Genomic DNA, 22,258 nt, shown 5'->3' with positions numbered 1-22,258 from the left:
ACTGTGTGTATGTTATTATCAGCTGAGTGTATTTGCCTCCTCTGTAGTACTGAGGGACTTCATACACCTGGAGCACCAAGGTCTCAGGTGAGGGTGTAGTCTTATTACCTTAGCAACCAGAGGAAACACAAGCTGAGTCAAAAACACACAACTTTTATTGTTATGTTACCGTAGGTCACGGCGGATCACCTTGATAAAAACAAGCACACTCTCAAACAAAAGCAGATGTAGATGCTTTTGTTTGGTGTGTGTGTGTGTGTTTTTTACATGCAGGGATTTTGCAGTCCTCGTGTTCAGTACATTTAAATGTTTGGGTTTTCTTGCCAGGGGTGGTGCCTCTAACCACTTTCCAGAAACAAAGAAGGGCTTCCACAACACAGTTCGATGTGCACAAAGTGAAACGTATTCTTCCTTGAACGGTGTCTCCTTCCAGGGTATCACATGTGGAAGCTGTTTCACCCTAACCTGCTCTCCAGCTGTTGGCTTTATCCCATCTGGCTTAACAGATGACATTAGTCACATAAGACATTTACAAATTATCAAGTAAAACCAACTGAGGGTAAATTGAGTTTGAGTAAAAACAGGAGTCTAAAATATAAAAACCAGAGCACCTTCTCTGTTTGCGTTTGCACATTTATGCTTGTGGTTCTGTATTCATGGATCACTTACAGATGACCTGACTGAGTTGAAGTTGAGTTGTTAAAACCACTCTGTGACCCTGTGAGACAGTGTCAGGATATGCTTAGAGTCCCTGACCATACAAGATGTCTGAGCGCCCTCTTGTGATTGAAGTTGGGAACTCTCTGCTCCATGAACACTCGTGCCTGCAGATTTTCAAGTAAGTCGGAGGTTTGCAGCACATTGTGTACTGCAAGGTGCTGTTAGATGAACCCTATCAAAGCTTGTATTTGAATGACTCTGTCAGTGATTCTGATTCTATGAATTCACATGTTTATTATTTTAATTACCAGCATCATTTTAAAACATTTGGACACACTCGCCATCTTCCCCAACAATATGTTCAGTGATGTCTGATAGCTGCCTCTTAAAGGAAGTTTTTCTTTGCCACCGTCACAAAGTGCTTGCTTGTTCTATATAGAAAGTATCATGAAATAACTTTTGTTATGACTTATAAAACTGAACTGAACTGAGCTTGTCAGTTGGATCTACATGAAATATTACACACATTATCACATCGGCATCCTGTTGTAATTTTTGTGGGGTTCAGTGTCCTGCTCTTTGTTACAACTTAGAGTGTGTGCAGAACAGATCCGCCAGTGTCAGCTGTATATAACCAACATAAAAAAAATAAAAAATCCAAAGTACCAACCACATTTGCAGCAAGTATGGCTTCACCAATAAAGGCAAGATATACACATTTTTAGAATGTCAATGTTTATACATGTAACAATAAAAATAATAGACAAGTGTCACAAAATATCTGATAGAACCAATACAGACAAACAATAAAAATGATGCAACCAATAGGCTAAAACCAGTAAAATTGGAATATTGCAGACAATTGTTACACATTGCACCAGATTATTGCACATAATATATTTATACGTGCAATATTCTGGTTAATCTATGCCCATCATAGTTAAAATTTTCATTTCTATCTGATTGTTTTTAAACTTTGTCTCGTGTATGTGATAAATCTCCTCTGTTTTTATGTTTTTATCTCACTTTCTGTATCAATATCCCTGCTTGCTTCTGCTCCATTCACTGCTCTACCTCCTTCTGGAGACAAATAATCTCCTCCACTGATAGATGCAAAGCCACTAACAGATGATAAAGCTCATTTGTGTCTGCTTACTAGGAGAAATTACGCATTATCCATTCTTAGAGGCAGACAATAAGGAGACACATGGCTGGGAATGGAGTAGAAAAATTAATCATTCATTCACGGACTTCTTTGTTGTTTGTTGTTTTTCCAAGACTCTCTGCCAAGTTCATCTGTCATCCGACTTTCTTCTTTGATAAAAACAAGTAAGGCTGTGGGTTGATGAGAATCAGTTGACAGCAGCACAGCAGATACGTGGATTTGTGGATTAGTAGGATCTCTTTGCTGCACTTACACATGGTTCTGCTGCCGTTTAGCTTTACACAATGTGCCTCTGTGAGCTTACATTTAGGAACAGGAGGATTTTGTTTATCCTTATAAACCCCACTGTCCGAGTGGTGGATCAGTCATTAAAAACTGAACTACGGTATCACTCTGGGAACTGTTGGTTTTGTTGTAATTTAGACAAGGTCAGCTTGGGGATCAGATTTAAAACCATTACTTATTCCCCCTTTTATAACCATTCCTCTTAGTATCCAGTAGAGGGAGTTGCTGGATATCATTTGTCTGTATAAATGGACTAAAACCTGACAGCTTTGCAGCTCAGATATGTTTCATTTGATAAAAAAGAACAAGTCCAGTCAAGATAAATCTTCCACACTTGGTTCCTTTCATGTGTGTTACACCCTGTAACAGATCTGCACTAAGGCGGCATGTAGTTTAGGTTCATAAATTTAGGAGCTGAGGCACTTAAACATCACATTTTCTCTTCAGCTGAACATCCAGTAGAAATAACAAAGTCATAATAACATTGCATAAGAAGTTACAGTTGGTCTGCATTAAGTAATGCTATAAACCACTGCTAATGCTGTTAATTTTTTTTATATATCCCAAGCTCTGTTAATGAATAGCAAAAAATGTAGGTCTTTTTGGTCAGGGTAAAGCAATGTGGGATTAAGCTTTAATAATTTCACTTTCCTTAATTTTTGTTGGTATTATATAAGAGGTCAAACTCTTAACAATACTTAACATCAAGCTGCTCTAAATCGTACTACTTTATGTGGAACAAAACTACATTTAAAATGTTCCCATCAAATGGAAATGAGAGATTAAATTCACTATACATTATATTGTGCTGTATTCTAATGGTAACAAAATCCTAATGGGACAACATGGTATTTTGCTTTTTTTTTTCTTTTTTGCTCTGGTAACAAAAAATCTGAATGAGTTTAACAGTACTGTTGGTAGAAAGTGTGCCGTTTGCCTCTGTTTGCACCCTGATGGTACACTTCTGTCTTCTTTGTCAGACACACTGAGTCTCATCTGGTGGGACAACCTTTGGCTTTCGGCCGACTAACTTTAGCCTCACAGCTTGAATGGTCTCTCTAAGCCTTTTTTGGGGTTGTGTTGTGCCAAAGTAGATTTACCTTCAATAACCATTTATTAAATCTCTATCCATTAGACTCTTAGGCTTCGTAAGAGCTGGCTGCATTAAGCCTGATTATGGGATGCCCGGCAGAGGAAAAGTGTCTATGTGTCAAGTGTGTCATCGAGTGATTTATATCCCTGGATGGGATCTCTGTCTTGTCAGTTGCGACTGAGCTGCAGAGAGACGAGAGAAGCACTGAAACCTTTAATGATGTGAAACTTTGATCTTCTTTTTTTTGTGTGTGAATGCAGAGGTTGCTGCCATGCCTTGGTTCTGTAGTGGGTATCTAGGGTTTCTCTCTGTATCTAATGCTGATGTTGCTACTGAACCCTGACCTGTTGCAAGTCTTTGAGGATCCTGTTCAACTTGATTTAAATTATAAGTCTTCAACATGGATAACAAGGGCCCGAATACCGCCACTAGACGGTCCTCCTTGAAACGCTCTCAATCCGGTTCGCAGAAGGTAAGATGAAACTTGTTCTAGTCACATTCAACAGGTGATTCTCTGCTACCTTACTGAGTTGGATCTAGCCTGGACTGTTTTCACTTACCTTGAAAATATTTGTGTAATGACATTTTCGTGTTTCCCCTGAAATATATTTGTTGAATATATTCATTAAAAGTCAATGTTTGGTGTAAAAAAAACTTTTGTATAAATGAAGGATGACTACACTTTAGCTTATTTTTTAAAAATCATTTTAACTTTTTCTATCCAGAAAACATATGACTTATGTTGCACAGCATGTCACATGGATCCATTACTATGGGCTGTCTACATCAGTTCCTAACCAATCATTTCAGAGCCCCTTTGTCCGGCATAATGACATGCACCATTCAGGACCGCTGGTCGTATATTTACGTGCACATGGTCTGCACTCCAAGCCCTGCAAACTTACTGCTAAGTGGTGTTTGAAGCTGAGCTAGGCTTCAGCAGCCACTCACTCCAGTACTGCACTTTAATCCTTCATAATGGCCCAGTATGGACTATGGACCCTGACAGATTATGGACTTTTATATCTTTCTAAAGTCGGCTTTCATGTGATTAACACACTCTTATTGACATGTCCTTGAAAGCAAGAAAGATTTTTATGTACATGCATGCTTCAACTCCCAATCCAATGAGTAGTATATGCTGGGATTAAAGCACAAACACACACACACACACACACTAAGAAGTGACTTTTATTTATATATTTCTATTCATTATTTATCAAATTTGAAAAAAGAAAATAAAGGTTAAGTAAACAGAAACCATTTGAAAAACCTCTTTAACTCCATAAAAACAATAAAACTGGAAAATAAACAGTGAGATAAATTCATTATTTGTAGTTTACATATGGCCCATATGCATAATAAACATCAACATGTTGGTGTAAATATGTTTGTTTTAGGAAAAATGTTCATCATGTAGCCAAATCAGCCCGACCTATGATGCATATTTCAACAGTATATCTGACACTGACAGTAAAAGAATTCAGCGTGATGGGTTTCCATAAATTACAGCAGGCATTATTTAGTGAGATTAATATTCTTTGTATAATCCACAGCCGTTTTATACGAGGTTTTACTCTGTAAAGCAATCAGCAATGTCATGGCTCTGAGCTGAATACCGCTGCACTTTTAATGAGATCGGATATGTTGCTAAATATAAACTCACTGGCTGCACAGACCAGACTGAGAGATAATATTGTCCTTTTTTTTTCTCCTTCTGATCATAAATTTTTGGTCATGTTGTTATGATAGTCTTTAATCATGCACTCATCTGCTTTATACAAGTGATAGGCGTGGATTTAATTATTCACAGCGGGTCATGGTATGAAAAAGGATTTATTTTTTTATCCATGGTATATTAAATCAGAAACAGTAAAGGCAATATCTTTAACGCTAGTTGAGAGCCTCAGGATCATCCAACAAAGAGAACATTCAGTTAATGTTCATATGATTATGTTTTTGTCATAAATAAACTTACTAAAGAATTTATCTTCATCTGTGCTGTCTAGTAACATTGTTCAACGGCAAAAGAAATGACCTCTTACCTCTTTTACTGAGAATTAGTAGTTTACTGCTCACTAGTTGGGAAAAGAAATGGCCTAAAAGCTTCTGCAGCCTGACAAGTGTACATTATTTCAGTCCGTGCCTAGACAAAATTAACAATAAAAACTGCAAAGGGAACTAAATCAGTCTAAATGTGATTAACAAATTTTACGATTTTCAGTCTGGGTTTGTCGCATCATATGACTGTGCGATGGGCTTCAAGTCAGGTGAGGACCAAGAATCCTTAAAAAGGATTTAGGTCAAGATTAAGCAGAAATGTCTCAGACTGCAGGGTGATAGGTTACATTACAGAAGGCCTCTGTGTGTGTGTGAAGGTCTGAGCTTGTAAAAAAGATAAACAAGTAATGACGTTAGTTAGGTTCAAAGGGTTTCTAGCTACTTAAACTTAGCTAAAATATGAATCAAACTAAATAAATATTATAGGGAAATTGCCTTAATTCTGCTACTACACCACATACAATTACATGACGAAACAAGATGAAATATTTTCTACTGATTGGACGTTAGTTGACTCTATACTTATATGAGCACGTATACAAACACTTCAGATCTCATCTGTTAATTGAGCGTTGCAGTGTTACTTGTTTTATATAAATATGAATGTGAAAAAATGTCTAACATTTACATAAAAGCATGTAAAAGCATTCAAACTGTTGGGTGACCTGCTGTCATGTTCTATGGATCTGTAAGATTTAGAATTATTAGGTTATTACCTGTTTCCATGCTGGAAAATGCATCTCTGCCACTACAAAAATGATTTTATACTCCCCTTTTTTTTTTTGATCCCCTGATTTTATATATAATTTCATTCTCTTCACGTCTCTTTTTCGGTCAGACTTTTTCTTTGGGGGGGAGGGTGGGACACGCAGAGAAAAACAGCAGCTTTAAAACACGTCTTATGACTCCCTCAACTCTTGGGGATAATCAGTGACATGTTGGACTCATGTGATGGCTAACTGGATTTTCAAACTCAGGAGGACAATGAGTGCATTTACAAACAGGGCTGAAGGAAAACAGTTAGTTTCACAGCTGATGCAAGTTTGCCTATCCAGAGCCTATGACTCGAGCGTGTCGCTTTGTCCCAAAGTTTCCCCTCGAGTAAAAATGTGTAAAAGGCGGCTTTTTATTCAGTCCACGTGGGATTGACCATGGGCCTGGAATATATTTTTACACAGTAAAGGAGTCTACGTGGCTTTCCTTCCTGTCACAATGCATCAGGCTCTAACCACGTCGCCATTGAATACCAAAGCCGAGCAATTAGTTGCTTTTATCTTCAACCCTGGTGACATCACATTCCATTAGGACCCCCAAATCCTTTCTGATCCATTTCACTTGTGCTGATGAGGCTTTTGTTGTGTGAAGTCCATCATTACTACAATATTCAGATTAAATGACGTAAATGACACATAGAGTTTTCACTGAACTCAGCACAAAGCGACCTGTAAACGCCGTATGTGTTCAAATATGTGCTGAAATTGACGAGGTCAGATAGGACCGCACAGATATACAGCAGTCGTCATACCTTTTTCCTTATGACTGTTGGAGCTGAATAGCCCGTGTAATTATAGCAGCACTGGAACAAATTTGCTGTGATCTGGTTGCTCACTAAGCTGGGTCAGGAGACCAGAACCATGTGATTCTGGTGTGAAAAGGCATGAATGTATGGTACAGAGTGTAAGTGGACTGTATGTGTCTTGATTTACACAAATACTACTGCACTGTAAAGAAAAGGCATTTTAGTCACATGCAATAGCCAGACTTTGTTTCTGTGTCCTCTTCAGCAATCCAGCAATTATAACTTCCACCTCACACAATTGTCTTTTGTTTTGAACGACCGTTTTCTCAGGAAATTCAGCATGTTGGAATGAATGTTGTTTATTGTTCCGGGGGCTTGTCTTAAGTCTTGTTAATTTGCTTGGTGTGACACAACCTGATCCTGCAGTATCTAATTCTTCAAGATTTTTTGTTGCTAAATGCTCAAAGGCAGGTCTTAACGAGGCAGCTGGTTGCTGACTGGATTTTGGTCTTAATTGCTGTTGTTAATGAGTTTAAGTACGCTGAAATAACTGCGTCATGCTCACCAAACCCTTCTGGAAATGCACTTTGTTTTCTTCGGCTGCAATTAACAGCAGCCCACATGCGCTTTTCTTGTTTTTGGAGAGGGGCGAATGATGGGGCGATGGAGGAGTGTTAGGCTTTTTCTCTCCCTGTCTTTTTGAGTCATCAAGCACCAACCTCTCTTGTCTTTTTCTCTGTGAGTTACAGCCAGACTCAAACTGCTCACTTCAACCATAAAAGGAGCACTTATCAAACCATTTCACACAAGGAAGGTTTTAAATGGATGTGCTTGTTAACCCCCGGTCTCAGCTTCGAGCTCACCTAATGCCTCCCTCTCGCTATTATGCACATAAGTCCAACATTCATGATAAACATTTAAAACACATCTGAATAGGTCAGCTTTGACTTTTCACCACCCAAACAGAAGCCTATTGATATCTGAAGGATCAGTTTTAGCCTACGGTTTAAAATGTTGCATATCAGACAGCAGTCGGTAGTTTTCAAATGCCAAAAAGCAAGATTAAGGGAATATTAAATAGCTGGTGTGTTGAGTTTTCTTTTCTCCTACAAAAACATGGTGGGTGGAAATAGAGATTAACTGCAATTAGCATTGACTGACCTTGCCCCCAACTGGAGCCCAGTCACGTCTTAACAAGGCGCCTTCCAAAAGAATGCCTGCATCCAATTCTCTCAATTATGCAAATTGGATCGAAATCAAAGTAGTTGGAGGGGGTGAAATGTTCTAATGAAAAACTGGGGAGCTTCTGAACGAGACTGCAGTGCTTTTAGGTTAGCCAGTCTGCTCCTCACACAAGCTAAGATCTTCCACACTGTGAAGTGAACACAAAGAAAAGAGTTTTCAACAAATTGGGAGATTAGGGGCCGGTTATCAAAGCAGATTTATTGTGCCTTGTTCAAGCGAAGGATGAAAATACCCTGTGGGCATGGAGAAGGGGTCATGGGACTCCCAAAAGGATTACCTTGAACTGGAGTCATGAGACTTGGGCGAACAAAGACCCTGCTCACATGCTCATTATATTAACCGGCCCTCATAAAGTGAAGAAGTTTCATGTCTTGTGGGATTCAATGAGAGCACTCAACTGGGAGAAGGAGAAGGCTCTTGTGGAGGAGCACCAGACTGTAGACTTCCACTCTGCTCTCTAGGCTTTACCTCCAGCAGCACTAGAGGTAGGAGCCCACAGCTCGGACAGAAGATTGTATGTAAGTGTATTGACTTTCTGTAACTGCAGCTCTACTGTAACTGCACTTTAAAACTTTAATTTCAAGTTTTGCGTTTATGACAGAATTAGTCAGATGTGGTGAATGTGAACAGGCTTCTCTAATGACGCATAATAGCACGGAGATGGAAAACTGCTGAGCCATGACAGACAGCAACAACCGCATTGTACCTTGTATTTTTTGAAAATACAAAAAGATGGTAACATTCTAGCAGAAACCTACCTAGGTAAAGGCATTTCAAGTTTATGTGGTATCTGTAGGCAAATCATATTCATACAAACAATCAGAAAAGGAAATACAAAAACATGAAGGCAAACAAAAAAATGCAACTAAATAGTCTAAAAAAGGAACACAGTGAAATCTGCTGTACCTACTACTATCTACTACTCATTTAGCAAATCATACTGATTTCATCTACTCAACCAAGTGATTATCAGATGGCTGCTTTGAAGTGACACGAAAATGAAATGATTTTTTTTAATTAATCTGGGGAGGACAGCAGGTTGCAGGTAACACAAAATAGATGCAGAAAAGAGGCTTTATTTCTATGTGAATGCAAGGATGAAACGTGTGGATAAAAAAACTATTAAAGTATGATAAAATAGCAATTATAAGTAGTAAAAAATATATATATGAAAAGAACACAGTGTCTATTTTAACAGGTAAATTAACAATACATATCTGCAGTGTGTAGACAGGTAGTAAAAGACTTTAAACCTGATCAAACATGTTTGCAGATGCTCACTTCAAAAGAAATTACAAGGTTTGCATCAAATCATATCTGCTGTCTTTATTACTAATATAATCTGAATATTTCCATGCAGACACACAAAAGATGTTTTTCTTTACGCAGAACAGTTCGGGATAGTTTGTGTGTTTGTGGTATTGCAGCTGCCCTGCAGCACCTCCGAGCTGACTGAGGTCATTTGTGCAGATAAAGAGAGAAAAGAACAGTAACTGCACTGTGCCATAAAAACTGATTACAGTTCACAACACTAGAATTCATCTATGGTCTTTCGTTGATACTCATCTGACTTCAGATTCATAGATTCATTTTGTATGTTTTAAGCCATTAACGGCCAAATATTATGTTTGTTTTTTCCCCCATTAAACTTCCAAGTGTTTGCTTGGAAACATTTGCTTCCAATGCTTCACTTTTAATTGGGCCTGTCAACAATGACCCTCAGAGAAATTTTGCTTTGTACTCAGGTTATTTTTACTCAGCACTGGAAAAACATCAGACAGCAATCAGAGCAGGATTTTGACAAAGTGTGTGGGGATAGTTCAATGTTTTTGCCTGGTGACACACAATATAAAATGTATTTCAAAGGCTCTGCAGAAATGTTTTCACTTTAATTGTATTTCCTCCTTCTTCCTTTACAGGAAGCAAATAAGCTTCATCTTTCTAAGCTGGGATTGCGTGATAGTGAAACTTAAATTCAGATGAACTCCCTGTGACTGTGGTATGACACCATGTGAGCTAACACTACTTTTCTCTCTTCATTTTTTCTCTTACAGGCACAAAAAGCTTGGATTGAGAGGAACTTTGTCAAGCGAGAATGCATTCACATATTTCCTACCAAGGACCCAACCAAGTAAATACTTTTAAATTACCTTTTAAATGTTATTCATTATTTGTGCTTAATATATGTCCTTAGTTTACAGCAACATGTGTTTATCACTTATTATGAGAAATGACATGCCTCCAAAACACACTTGCTTGTAGATCTATGAAGACATGACACAAGATCTCAGTGAATGGATGAGAGGTTTTACAGATCTACAAGCACGTCCAGTTGCCTCAGATTTAACCCTTCTTGAAGAAAACATTTATCAGGATTAAAAATGATATTTCAGAGTGTATTGTAGGACAAAATTACTATCCTGGGTTTTGAGAATAGGCTGAGGGCAGCCAGGCGTTGCGGTCCTTTGTTCTTCGAGGCACGCATTTCCCAGAAATGGGTACAGTCATGAAAGACTGTGCAATGTGTGTTTCAAGGAAAAAACACAGCCTTTCATGAGCAGACTAAACAACAGCCCTTGACTTGGCTCTTTCACTTCTACTTATGGTTCATACGCTCGGCAACACTGGACAGTACAACTCAACTCGGGGATTTCTATGAATAACCGACACAGACCAGGTCACACAGTCACACAGGGCCCCCGGACTAACGTGTTAACTAAATGATTCTTCATTTGTGATCTGTCTAGATGTGCCTGTGGTCAGCTGACAACGCAGCATGTGGCCATCCCTCCTGGTGCCAACTCAGTAGAGGAAACGCAGCAGTTGGTGCAGATTGACACCCCAAAAGATAAATGGAACGTGATCAAGCACACCAGGACCTACCCAACAGACGCCTTTGGCTTAATCGAGTTCCAGGGCGGAGGATTCATCAACAAGGCAATGGTGAGTCTGAAAAATGACTTCTGTGTTTACATAGCTGGTCTTGTCAGGGGTTACAACAGCAGGAGAGAAGTTAGTGGATGTAATGTTGCTTTCAAATACACAAAACTTACAGTAGACAGTAGAAATAACTTCCCCTTCTGTTCTTTCCTAGTATATTCGAGTCTCCTATGACACCAAACCTGACAACCTCCTGCATTTGATGGTGAAGGACTGGCAGTTGGAGCTCCCCACCTTGCTCATTTCCGTACACGGAGGTCTCCAAAACTTTGACCTCCAGCCCAAACTCAAGCAAGTGTTTGGCAAAGGCCTGATCAAAGCTGCCGTCACCACAGGAGCTTGGATCTTCACGGGCGGAGTCAATACGGGTAGGGTGCACACGGTTCAGGATAATGCTTTTAATGTTCACTTAACAAATAACAGTTTGTGACATTAGAAGATTACCGTTGCTCTAAATTGTCATTACATAATACCCATTGTTCAATTTCCTAGGAGAGATTTGACCAACCCATTGTCACAGGTTTAAGCACTGTAATTAGAGCTTTAGTGGGAAAATTCATCACAAATGACAATCTGTGTGGAGTTTGCGTGCAATAACCACATTGTGGTCCCATGATGCAGCCACATTAGGCCACTGAAAGAGTCATTATTCATGTTGCTATATTTTGCTCTTTACGCCTTAGGGGTGATCCGTCATGTCGGAGATGCCTTAAAGGACCATTCCTCCAAGTCACGGGGGAAGGTGTGCGCAATAGGGATCGCTCCATGGGGGATCTTGGAAAACAAAGAGGACCTCATTGGAAAAGATGTGAGGACATTTGCAGCTGCATTTAGTTTCCTGAAAAAAACACTCCCTCTTACTAACATTCTTGAAACTAATTTCTTCTTCTCTTTCCAGGTAAACAGACCATATCAGACGATGGCGAACCCACTGAGCAAGCTGGCTGTGCTCAACAACAGCCACTCACACTTCATCCTGACTGACAATGGCACCTGCGGGAAGTATGGCTCTGAGGTCAAACTCCGTCGGCAGCTGGAGAAGCACATCTCCCTGCAGAAGATCAACACGCGTAAGTCGCAAAGTTTTCTGCAAACAGTATAAAGCATATTGCATCCTCCATGGTGTGTGTGAGTGTGTTAGCCAGAGTTTTGTTGGACATGTGGATGGAGATCTCCTCTGTGACCTGTGGGCTTCCCTTTGTCATCCTATGCCTGGAGCTCGGATAAGGCAGGGACAGCAAAGGGATGCTCAGCTGTCACCACTGACTTCACTCCCTCCCTCCTCTGGTTTGTCTGTTCACGCATCACATCAACGTGTTCTGCTTCCATGTGTCATTCTCAAAGTTTGGGTTGTCTTAATTAAACACTTTGGGTGATAAACTTATGGATAGATGGACTAACTTATTTTTGGATGTGTTCCAGGTTTGGGTCAGGGGGTTCCTCTAGTGTGTCTGATAGTGGAAGGAGGTCCTAACGTGATCTCCATCGCACTGGAGAGCCTGAGAGATGAGCCTCCCATCCCCGTGGTGGTGTGTGATGGCAGCGGCCGAGCTTCTGACATAATTTCCTTCGCACACAAGTTCTCAGAGGATGGAGGGTGAGATTCAGATCATTTATCCTTTTGCTGTACTTACAGGATATATTAATCCTCTAGTTAAAAAATGTCTATCTTTAAATCTCCTCTTCCAGTCTGGTTAATGACGATGTCAGAGAGCAACTTCTGGTGACTATTCAGAAGACTTTCAATTATAGCAAAAGCCAATCACAGCAGATCCTGACCATGGTTATGGAGTGCATGAAGAAAAGGGAACTGGTGAGTAGAATAATAAAAGCAAAAAAAAAAAAAGGTATTAAAATATTTCACAATTATGTTGTGTTTGAATGTTTGAATGTTTGTTTCAATAAATAAACATCGCTTTGCTATGAAACGTCTGGTCTCCATCGTCATTCATCCATTTCACTCATCTGTGTGTTTCCATTAACATATTGAATAAACATAATCCTCACAACATGCTGGTCATTTCTCCTTCTTGTCATGGTCATGTGGGGCATGTCATGTAATCCCTCGGCCATTCGCATCTTTACTATAGGTCATCATCGACCCTCATATATAAGCACACATCTGTAAAGTGGTGGTGGGGTTTCTGATCTGCAATGTTAAACTGTTTACTTCACTGCTAACAACATAGCTCACAGTTCTACGATGAAGCAAACACCCTGGTAAGAGTCTTCACAGATAGCAGAATAATCTCTGAGCTGTTTCTCCAAAGTGTTTTCTGGAGACCTCGGTACATAAATAGCAACAACATTTGTGCATTTCCAGCAGATTGCCATAGACGTAAGTGATGTGATCAGCAGTTTGTAATACTCGACGCATATAATCTCCAGACTCCATACATTTGGGTGGGAAAGATCAGCTCATACTATCACCTGCTTAGCAGCGGCTCTTACTTCATCTATTCACAGTAAGCATGCAGCACACAGATGGAGGAGAGGATCCATCTCCTATAATCCTCAACCAGGTTCCTCTCTCTCTCCAGTCTCCAGGCTTTTTTTCAGTCCATAGAGTGCTATCGCTTCACGAGCGACTCTGCATCCTCTATCCCCAGTGTATTAGGCCGACCTAGTGCTCAGATAAGCAACTTAAACTGCTTTTTCTAAGATCATACCACTGTGGGCCTTTTTACGTACCATTTAGTTTTCGCTGATACCCAACCCAGACATTGTGACAGAACCAGAAGTTGTGTGAGCTCTTTACATGCAACTAAGAGGCCACACTGCTGCCTGCTCTTAATCTAAAGTGACATGACTAACCTACAGGTGAATTAGTGTCACTGTCTACCCACCCTCCACATAATCCTCTCATCCTAAGTGCATCCCATGTGAACAGCTGGGTTAGACAAATAAAAACTCTGATTTAGAGGCAAAAAATTGCTGTGTTGCAACCCCAGGATATAACATTTAATCGAATTAGGAGTTATAAAAGTCTCTCTGTTTGCAGAAAAATCATACAACACACCCTACAACTGTCCTAAAGAGCAACACAAGTTTTCAGTGTTCATACCGATGCGGGCTGCTTATTATCAATGCATCCCGAGACCAGCTCTGGCAGCATGCCATACATTCATGCCAGCCTAATCCCATTTATCATGGCTGCACATGTGACAGACCCTTCAGCGTAATTTCATTTGATATAGTCAAGTTTCTAACAAGGAAAGGCCTATCACACTGTCTGACAAGTAAATTAGCTATTTGTGCTGGAAGGGTCAGCCACAGAGTGCTGCAGTGAGAGGTCCTGCTGAAGAAATCGCTCGTCATTTGACAACATCACATGTTTACAGCTACTGTGAAAGTGGGAATACATTCCTTGCACAAATTTGCTCGTTCGTTCTTTTATTTATTTTGTGTTTTGCTATTGATTAATTCCACCATCGCAGCACATGACTTTAAAATCTGTATATCTTCTCTTTTCGTTTTTTTCCCCCCTCCTCAAATGTAGATCACAGTTTTTCGAATGGGTTCTGAGGGACAACAAGATATTGAAATGGCCATTCTTACTGCCTTGTTAAAAGGTATTATCTCAACATGATGCATACTATTACATCGGGGCAACCGTTTTCTTTCTACATATTTGCTCTCTTTCTTTCTCTGTCCTTCTGTTTCTTTGCATCAGGCACAAACGCTTCAGCAGCTGACCAGCTCAGTTTGGCTCTCGCCTGGAACAGAGTGGATATTGCTCGCAATCACATCTTTGTTTACGGACACAATTTACCAGTGAGTGGTGTTCACATCTCAATAGTGTAAATGAATCATTCTACATAAGTGCACTTCAGTTGCCAGTGTATGGCATTTAATACTTAAGGGAAAGAAATTTGGTGTTAAAAATCAAAAAGTCATTTGAAACTCAGAAATGTGCCACTTTGTTACTTCACTTGGATGTTGCGCCCTTTGCGCCAGAATAATGTGCAGTGGTCAACACTGTCGTCACATGACAAGAAGGACTTTGCATGTACTCCAGCTTCCTCCCAAAGTCTCCAAACTCTACATTGCCTGAACATTGTCACTTTTTGTGAAGTGGGGGACATAAGTCTAGACAGAAGTCTACACACAGATCTAAATTATTATTCAAAAATATCATGAGGACATCTTTAAATAACAGAGTGTGACTGTAACAAAAAAATAGGCTGATATACTGATGCTTATTTAAAGAGGAGCTACAGTTTTATTTATTTACCTTATTAGCCTGCCGGAGCCATGGCCAGCACTGCAGGCTCTGCAGCCCCAACCCAGGAGAAGCAAAAGAGTCCTGCCACTGCTCCTCGTAACAAAACCCGGGGAAAGAAGGGGAAGGGGAAGGGAAAAGCAAAGCCTGAACCTCCAGAGGAAACAGACCCCAGGAAGCTGGAGCTGATACGTTGGGTAAGAGGGGAGTTTGGGACAAAAGAGAAATATGACAGCATAATGAAGGCTGTAACGTGTAGATAATAATTTGTCTGTCTTATGTATTACTTAGGTGAACTCTCTGGAGCAGGCTATGATGGATGCTCTGGTGTTGGACAGAGTGGACTTTGTCAAACTACTCCTTGAGAATGGGGTCAACATTCACCACTTCCTTACCATTCCCAGGCTAGAGGAGCTATACAACACGGTGGGCCTGACACACTGCAGCAAAATACGGCTCTGACAAACATGAAAACACAAATTCCTAACCTTGTTCTCTGTTCTTTCAGAAACTTGGCCCTGCTAATACACTGAATGCTGTGGTTCGAGATGTGAAAAAGGTTAAAATGATATTTCCCATCAGACATTTTATTATATATATGCATAATATTCCAAACCAGTTCAGGCTAAATACTTGCTTTATCATATATTATTCTGGTGATTCTGCAGGGAAACCTTCCTCCAGATTATCAAATTACTTTGATTGATATTGGTCTGGTGCTGGAGTGTTTCATGGGTGGAGCTTACAGGAGCAATTATACAAGGAAGGCTTTCCGCAACCTCTACAATAATTTGTATGGACTAAAAAGGGTATGCATGGGTGAAAAGAAAAATTATTTCATAATGGCTTGTTCATAATATTAGATAACATTTAATATTCATTTTCATGTTTTGTTCTCTTCTTACAGCCAAAGGCTCTGAAGCTTCTGGGAATGGAGGTGGGGCATCCTTTCCACAACAAAAGACTGTCAAGTAGTTAAAACAAAATAACCCACAGAAAGCAGAATAATGAATCATCATTGTTTCATTTTGTTAGGATGATGAACCCAGGACAAAAGGCAAGAAAAAGCAAAAAAAGAAGAAAGAGGAAGAAGTAGAAATTGATGTGGATGACCCTGAGGTTTGTCGATTCAAGTTCCCTTTCCACGAGCTGATGCTGTGGGCGGTGCTGATGAAACGCCAGAAGATGGCGTTGTTCCTCTGGCAGCGTGGAGAAGAAGCTATGGCAAAGGCCCTGGTGGCCTGTAAACTGTATAAAGCCATGGCTCATGAGTGTTCGGAGAGTGAACTGGTGGATGACATCTCCCAAGACCTGGAGAACAACTCCAAGTCAGTGCATGAGACATCTCTCACATAAATTTCAGTTGTTGTGTCACAAGGATTATGTTCACAACTCTAAACAGCTCATGCTCCCTTTATAATATTTGTTATGCAATGATCTGCTCTTCTGCTTCTCATACTTGAATTCATATTTTGTTGTTCCTCTGTGATCTGAAACTCTTTTAAGAAGTGTTATGAACACATTATTGTTTTTATTCCCCTCTGTTTCACAGAGAATTTGGCCAGTTGGCCTATGAGCTGTTGGACCAGTCCTACAAGCATGATGAACAAGTGGCCATGAAACTCTTAACATATGAACTGGTTAACTGGAGTAACTCCACTTGTCTGAAGCTGGCTGTGGCTGCTAAGCAACGTGAATTCATTGCCCACACATGCAGCCAGATGTTGCTCACTGACATGTGGATGGGCTGTTTAAGGATTGGCAAAAATCCTGGCCTCAAGGTTGGCATCACAAAATATTTCACTATAATACAGATAAGACATCACTAGTTGTAATACCTTTAATTAATTAAAATTGTGATGATATTTTCTCCTATAGGTTATTCTGGGAATCATCTTTCCTCCTCTGATCCTGCTGTTGGATTTCCGTCTTGGAGACGATGCATCCTATCATGGAGGTGAAGGCAAAGAAACCGGAAAAGAAAAGGACGATGAAGCAAAATCCAAGGTTCACGTTGATCTTGCCTGATTCCTTTATTTTACACTTTCTGTTTATGTATTATGCTTATTATTCAAGAGTGAAAAATGGTAAACTGAAACAGAGAGTTTGATCTTATGTTGCAGGACGCTAATGCTGATACAACTTCCAGAAAGGGGGATGAAGAAGAAGGCAGCACTAATGTCCACAAAGTCCCTATTGGAAAGAGGTTCTTTGAGTTTTATGATGCGCCATTCACCAAATTCTGGTTCAACACTGTGAGTTTCCTTTATGTAAACAAGATGAATTAAAAAAACAGAACAACTAAGAGTGTAGTGACTTAAGTGTGCCAGTATTTTCTGTTTCCAATAGATTTGTTATCTGGGCTATTTGATGTTATACAACTACATAATCCTGGTGAAAATGGAGCGATGGCCATCTTTACAAGAGTGGACTGTTATTGCATACATCCTCACACTTGGCACAGAAAAAGTCAGACAGGTACAAGCCATTAAATGTGATTATTTTGATCTGATTGAAGTCATTTTATGTGTTCAAAATATTTTGTGGAATCTTCATAACCTTTAAACTCTGGTGTCTAGATTCTGATGTCAGAGCCGGGAAAGCTGAAACAGAAAATAAGCGTGTGGCTTGAAGAGTACTGGAACATCACAGACCTGGCTGCCATTTCCACCTTCCTTATCGGGCTAATGTTACGGCTGCAGCATGAACCTTACATGGGCTATGGCAGAGTTATCTACTGTATAGACATCATCTTCTGGTACATCCGCGTATTGGACATCTTTGGAGTCAACAAATACCTGGGACCCTATGTGATGATGATAGGGAAAATGGTAACAACACTTAGTGTGAAACTCACATGTCAGACATATACATATGAATAGATGAACAGGAGTTCAACACATCAAATGTATATTTGTTACTTTTCTTTCAGATGATAGATATGATGTACTTTGTGGTGATCATGCTGGTAGTGCTTATGAGCTTCGGAGTGGCTCGGCAAGCCATCCTGCACCCTGATGAAGAGCCAACATGGCGCTTGGCCAGAAACATTTTCTATATGCCCTACTGGATGATCTATGGAGAGGTTTTTGCGGACTCGATAGACCGTAAGACTAGAATTCATAGTAAGATTCTGTTTCCTGATTCTGGGCAGATGATCAGTGTTACATTAATTTCTATATTTTAAATGCTGTGATGTTTAGTAATGATGAATTACACTGTAATCCCTTAATACTTTGTCTCCCCCTGGTGGCACATTTTATAATAGACTCTCACTTCAATATGGTATTATCTCATCTCCCTAATTGTGATCATCTGCCTTCAAGTTTTTTTTCTGTCAGTGTTTCTTCTGTCAGGGTGAAGGCAACAAGCAGCTATTGAAAAAGTCTAAACCATCAGGATTGGACAGTTATTTGTTGTTTTCTTTAATATACTGGTGTGTGATTTCCTGCAAAAGCCTCACATTCTTGATTTTATTGAAGTAAGATACAAAATATTTTTTCAAAATTTACCACAAATAATAAAAAAGAAAAAAAGAGGCCAGAGATATAAAACACTATTATTTATAGTGTTTGATTACTAGCAAATTGGAGAAACATTTTGATATCAGTCCACAGTTTGTTGGACATCAGCTTGACCTTGACAGAAGTATGATATAAAAATCCTGTGTTTACTGATTTTAACGCTTTTCATGTTTCTGCGTGACTGCTCTTTCCTGGGATTTCTCCCAGTCTATGCAATGGAAATCAACCGTGAGTAGTCTTCAAGTCAAGAATCCAATTCAAATCGGTTAGCTAAAAATCTCAGAATAAATAGCTATAACCTTCTTCCCCCACAGCTCCATGTGGTGAACATTTATATGATGAGGATGGGAAGAAACTGCCTCCGTGTATCCCCGGTGCCTGGCTCACACCTGCTATTATGGCCTGTTACCTCCTGGTGGCAAACATTCTTCTGGTCAACTTGCTCATTGCAGTGTTCAAGTAAATATATGCTCCAATGTCTGACTGCTCTATTATTTTTTTTACAAGAAACATCTACTTTTAGAGGGTGTAGTCACTGATCTTGGTTTCCTGTCTTACAGCAACACTTTCTTTGAAGTCAAGTCCATTTCTAACCAGGTGTGGAAGTTCCAGAGATATCAGCTGATCATGACGTTTCATGACCGTCCCATCCTGCCGCCACCTCTCATCATCTTCAGCCACCTCTACATTCTCTTCAGCAGGCTGTTTCGTCGATGTGCCAGAAAAAGACAAGAGGGAGAACTCGATGAGAAGGACCGTGGACTCAGTTAGTCACCTCTAATGATACAAAACAAATGCACAAACTAAATCACCCTTTCACTGGCTACATGACAGGCATGATGTACTTTGAAACCTAGAGTGATTTAATTTAGTCTCATCCTGGATCACAAAAATTTAAATGTTGTCATACTGTGGTCTATAGATATACACTTACACAACAGCAGTGTTGTAGTCAAGACCAAGACCAGAGGGTATCGAGACTGAGACAAGACAAAGACTTTACGGGATCGAGACCAAGTCAAGACCAAGGCAGGGCGAGACTAAGTCATGACCAAATCCAGACAGCATATAGCACGTAGCTAATATTCTCCAAATCTCTTTGGATAAGGCCTGCACCTCAGCAGCCTTCGCAGTCAGCGTATTGCAAGGATTTCCAGACTGTTGTGTGTTTTCTTTTGGACAGATGTTTAACAGATGAACTCTTTGTGTTTAGGGAAATCACATTTTATTGGAGAAGGTTTGTCTGTTGGCCTGTGGTCTTATGGTTAAATCTTGACCTGAACTCCTCTGTCCTCTGTGTTTGCTCTAAATCCTACAGTGTGTAGAACAATTTTTTTAACAGTTTCTTTTGTCGTCATTTGTTTTACTCTTATTTCCACCTGAAGTGTAAAAATATTTATTTGTTTTACTCTTATTTCCACCTGAAGTGTAAAAATATTTTCAGTTCGTTATGAAACTGGGAGGACAAATCAGACTTTATTAGGCGATTGATGGAAAACACTAGAGATATCCCCACAGTTGTGTTCTTGACCTGTCTTGAAATAAAATCCCAAATCCTCTTTGTCTGAGACAAGACCGAGTAAAACTGCAATTCCGAGACTGAGACCTTTAAAAAGTGGTCTTGAGAGACAAAGACTGATCTCGAGTACTACAACACTGCACAACAGCATTGGTCCTGACTGAGGCACACTGACACCATGTCATGATCTGTTTCTACCAGAGCTTCGGCTGAATCCAGAAGAACTAAAAAATCTGTATGAGTTTGAAGAACAGTGTGTGGAGGAATATTTCCGTGAGAAAGAGGACGAGCAACAGTCCTCCAGTGATGAACGCATCAAGGTTACCTCTGAAAGGTGAACTCGTTTTTCAAGTGTAACTTACATTTCTAACCATGCTGACTATAGTTTATACTTGGATAAACGTTTGTTTCTTTTGTGTTCTTGCAGAGTTGAGAATATGTCTATGCGTCTGGAAGAGGTAAATGAGAGGGAGAACACAATGAAGGCTTCCCTGCAGACGGTGGATCTGCGCCTGGCTCAACTGGAGGAGATCCATGGACGAATGGCAGTCGCCCTGGAAAAACTTGCAGGGGTGGACAGATTGGAGCTGACCAGAACCTATTCACGAAACTCCTCTGTGTGCGACTCCTCCCTTCTTCGGCAGGGTAGTATTAACAGTGCTGATGGTTACAGTCTTTACCGTTTCAACATGGACATGGAGGAGTTTGCAGCAAAGCAGAAAGACACAGATGAGACAACTAAAACTGCGATAGAAAGACAGAGGAGTCTGCGGCAATCCTCTGGTATGTGTACTCTCAACACAAAGGAAGGTGGGCAGACCTTAGAGGTTGGTGGTTTGGAGAGATCGCGGCCAAGTTCATGCGTAGACATTCTCATATCTCCATGTGAACAAAAGCCTGCTTCTATATGTTCAAGTCAAGAGACTATAGCGAACATAAAACAAGGGAGCACAATGCTGCTAGATAGACTGACGGATAAGGATACACTAAGACCTTCTTCCTCTCCAAAAAGAACTAAATCCTTGAAAAACTATCCGGTTGAAGACCAGCCAGCTTCTCCTTTGAATAAGAGGAGAGCTATGAGCACTATCATTGTCAGCCCTCCTGATGAACCACAGGAACCCCAACAGAAGCCTGAACTGCCACCAAGAAGCCCCTCTTCTCCAAAGAGGACTAAATCATTGAAAAATATCCCTACTGAAAGTCAGACATCACCTATCACAAAGAAGAGAGCTATGAGCAGCATCATCTACAATCCAGCTGAGCCAGGTGATGATGTGCTGCAAAAAGTAGACTACACATCAATGGTGGAGCAAGTTGCTAAAACTCCAAATCAATGGCCAGCAAACTTAGAGTACCAGGTGCAACCCAGCGCTTTTGGTCACATGCCCAAAGTGTCAACAGTCAGGACTCTTGCCCAGCAGTTTCAAACTGGCACTGCACCTGCAGAGCCTAAAAAAGACGAGAATCAGGCTGATCATATTCCTTTAGCAAGAAAGGGAACGCTTCCAGCAGCAGCACCTGTGGAAGACCAACCCAAGATGAAGGCCAAGAGAAACCTCTCAGACACTACTGAGTATCTGACTGTGAAGTATATTCCGTCTCACAGGTCGCAGAGCTGGAATGAAAGCCAAAGGAAAGCAATGTGCTCGAAGGTTAACAAGGAGCCGAGAGCATCTAGCAGCGAGAGAGACCTTGTTGAAGCCTGCAGGGTGGCAGGGGAAGATGTGGGAACGAAGATGGAGGAGCTGAAGAGAGAAGATGATGCACAGGAGAAGAAATGAGAACCACAAAGAGAGGGGCTCAGTGAAAGCAACAACAGAGGACAATAAAACAGAATGAGAAAAAAAATTAAGAGGAAGAGGAACTAAATCCTGCCAGCAAGGCAGAGAACTATAAAAAGGTCTGCGATCGACTGCCGATCATTACTGGCTGAGTTCATGAAACTGTTTTCACAATAATGATAAAAATAGAATGTGAGTTATGAAAAATCATTACCAAACTCTCAGTCATGAAGTAATTGTT

At 40.3% G+C, this 22,258-nt stretch overlaps 1 protein-coding gene across 1 annotated transcript; it reads left to right on the top strand.

Moving 5' to 3' along the window:
- The first annotated feature begins 3,603 nt into the window (after window positions 1-3,603).
- On the top strand, window positions 3,604-22,239 carry trpm1b (transient receptor potential cation channel, subfamily M, member 1b). Its single transcript, XM_019262623.2, has 28 exons — window positions 3,604-3,675; window positions 8,490-8,513; window positions 10,083-10,159; window positions 10,776-10,971; window positions 11,123-11,336; window positions 11,652-11,776; window positions 11,867-12,038; window positions 12,391-12,565; window positions 12,658-12,781; window positions 14,468-14,540; window positions 14,642-14,742; window positions 15,211-15,387; window positions 15,482-15,616; window positions 15,699-15,749; window positions 15,859-15,999; window positions 16,098-16,127; window positions 16,226-16,518; window positions 16,743-16,971; window positions 17,069-17,197; window positions 17,314-17,445; window positions 17,540-17,668; window positions 17,770-18,021; window positions 18,123-18,297; window positions 18,922-18,942; window positions 19,029-19,173; window positions 19,275-19,480; window positions 20,435-20,567; window positions 20,661-22,239. The coding sequence occupies exons 1-28, from the start codon at window positions 3,604-3,606 to the stop codon at window positions 22,015-22,017; spliced, it is 5,088 nt and encodes a 1,695-aa protein (XP_019118168.2). The 3' UTR covers window positions 22,018-22,239.
- Window positions 22,240-22,258: the final 19 nt, after the last annotated feature.

This window comes from Larimichthys crocea, chromosome XXI (assembly GCF_000972845.2).
Source record: "Larimichthys crocea isolate SSNF chromosome XXI, L_crocea_2.0, whole genome shotgun sequence".
NCBI classification, from domain to species: Eukaryota; Metazoa; Chordata; class Actinopteri; family Sciaenidae; genus Larimichthys; species Larimichthys crocea.
This window is presented reverse-complemented; position numbering and strand designations above follow the sequence as displayed.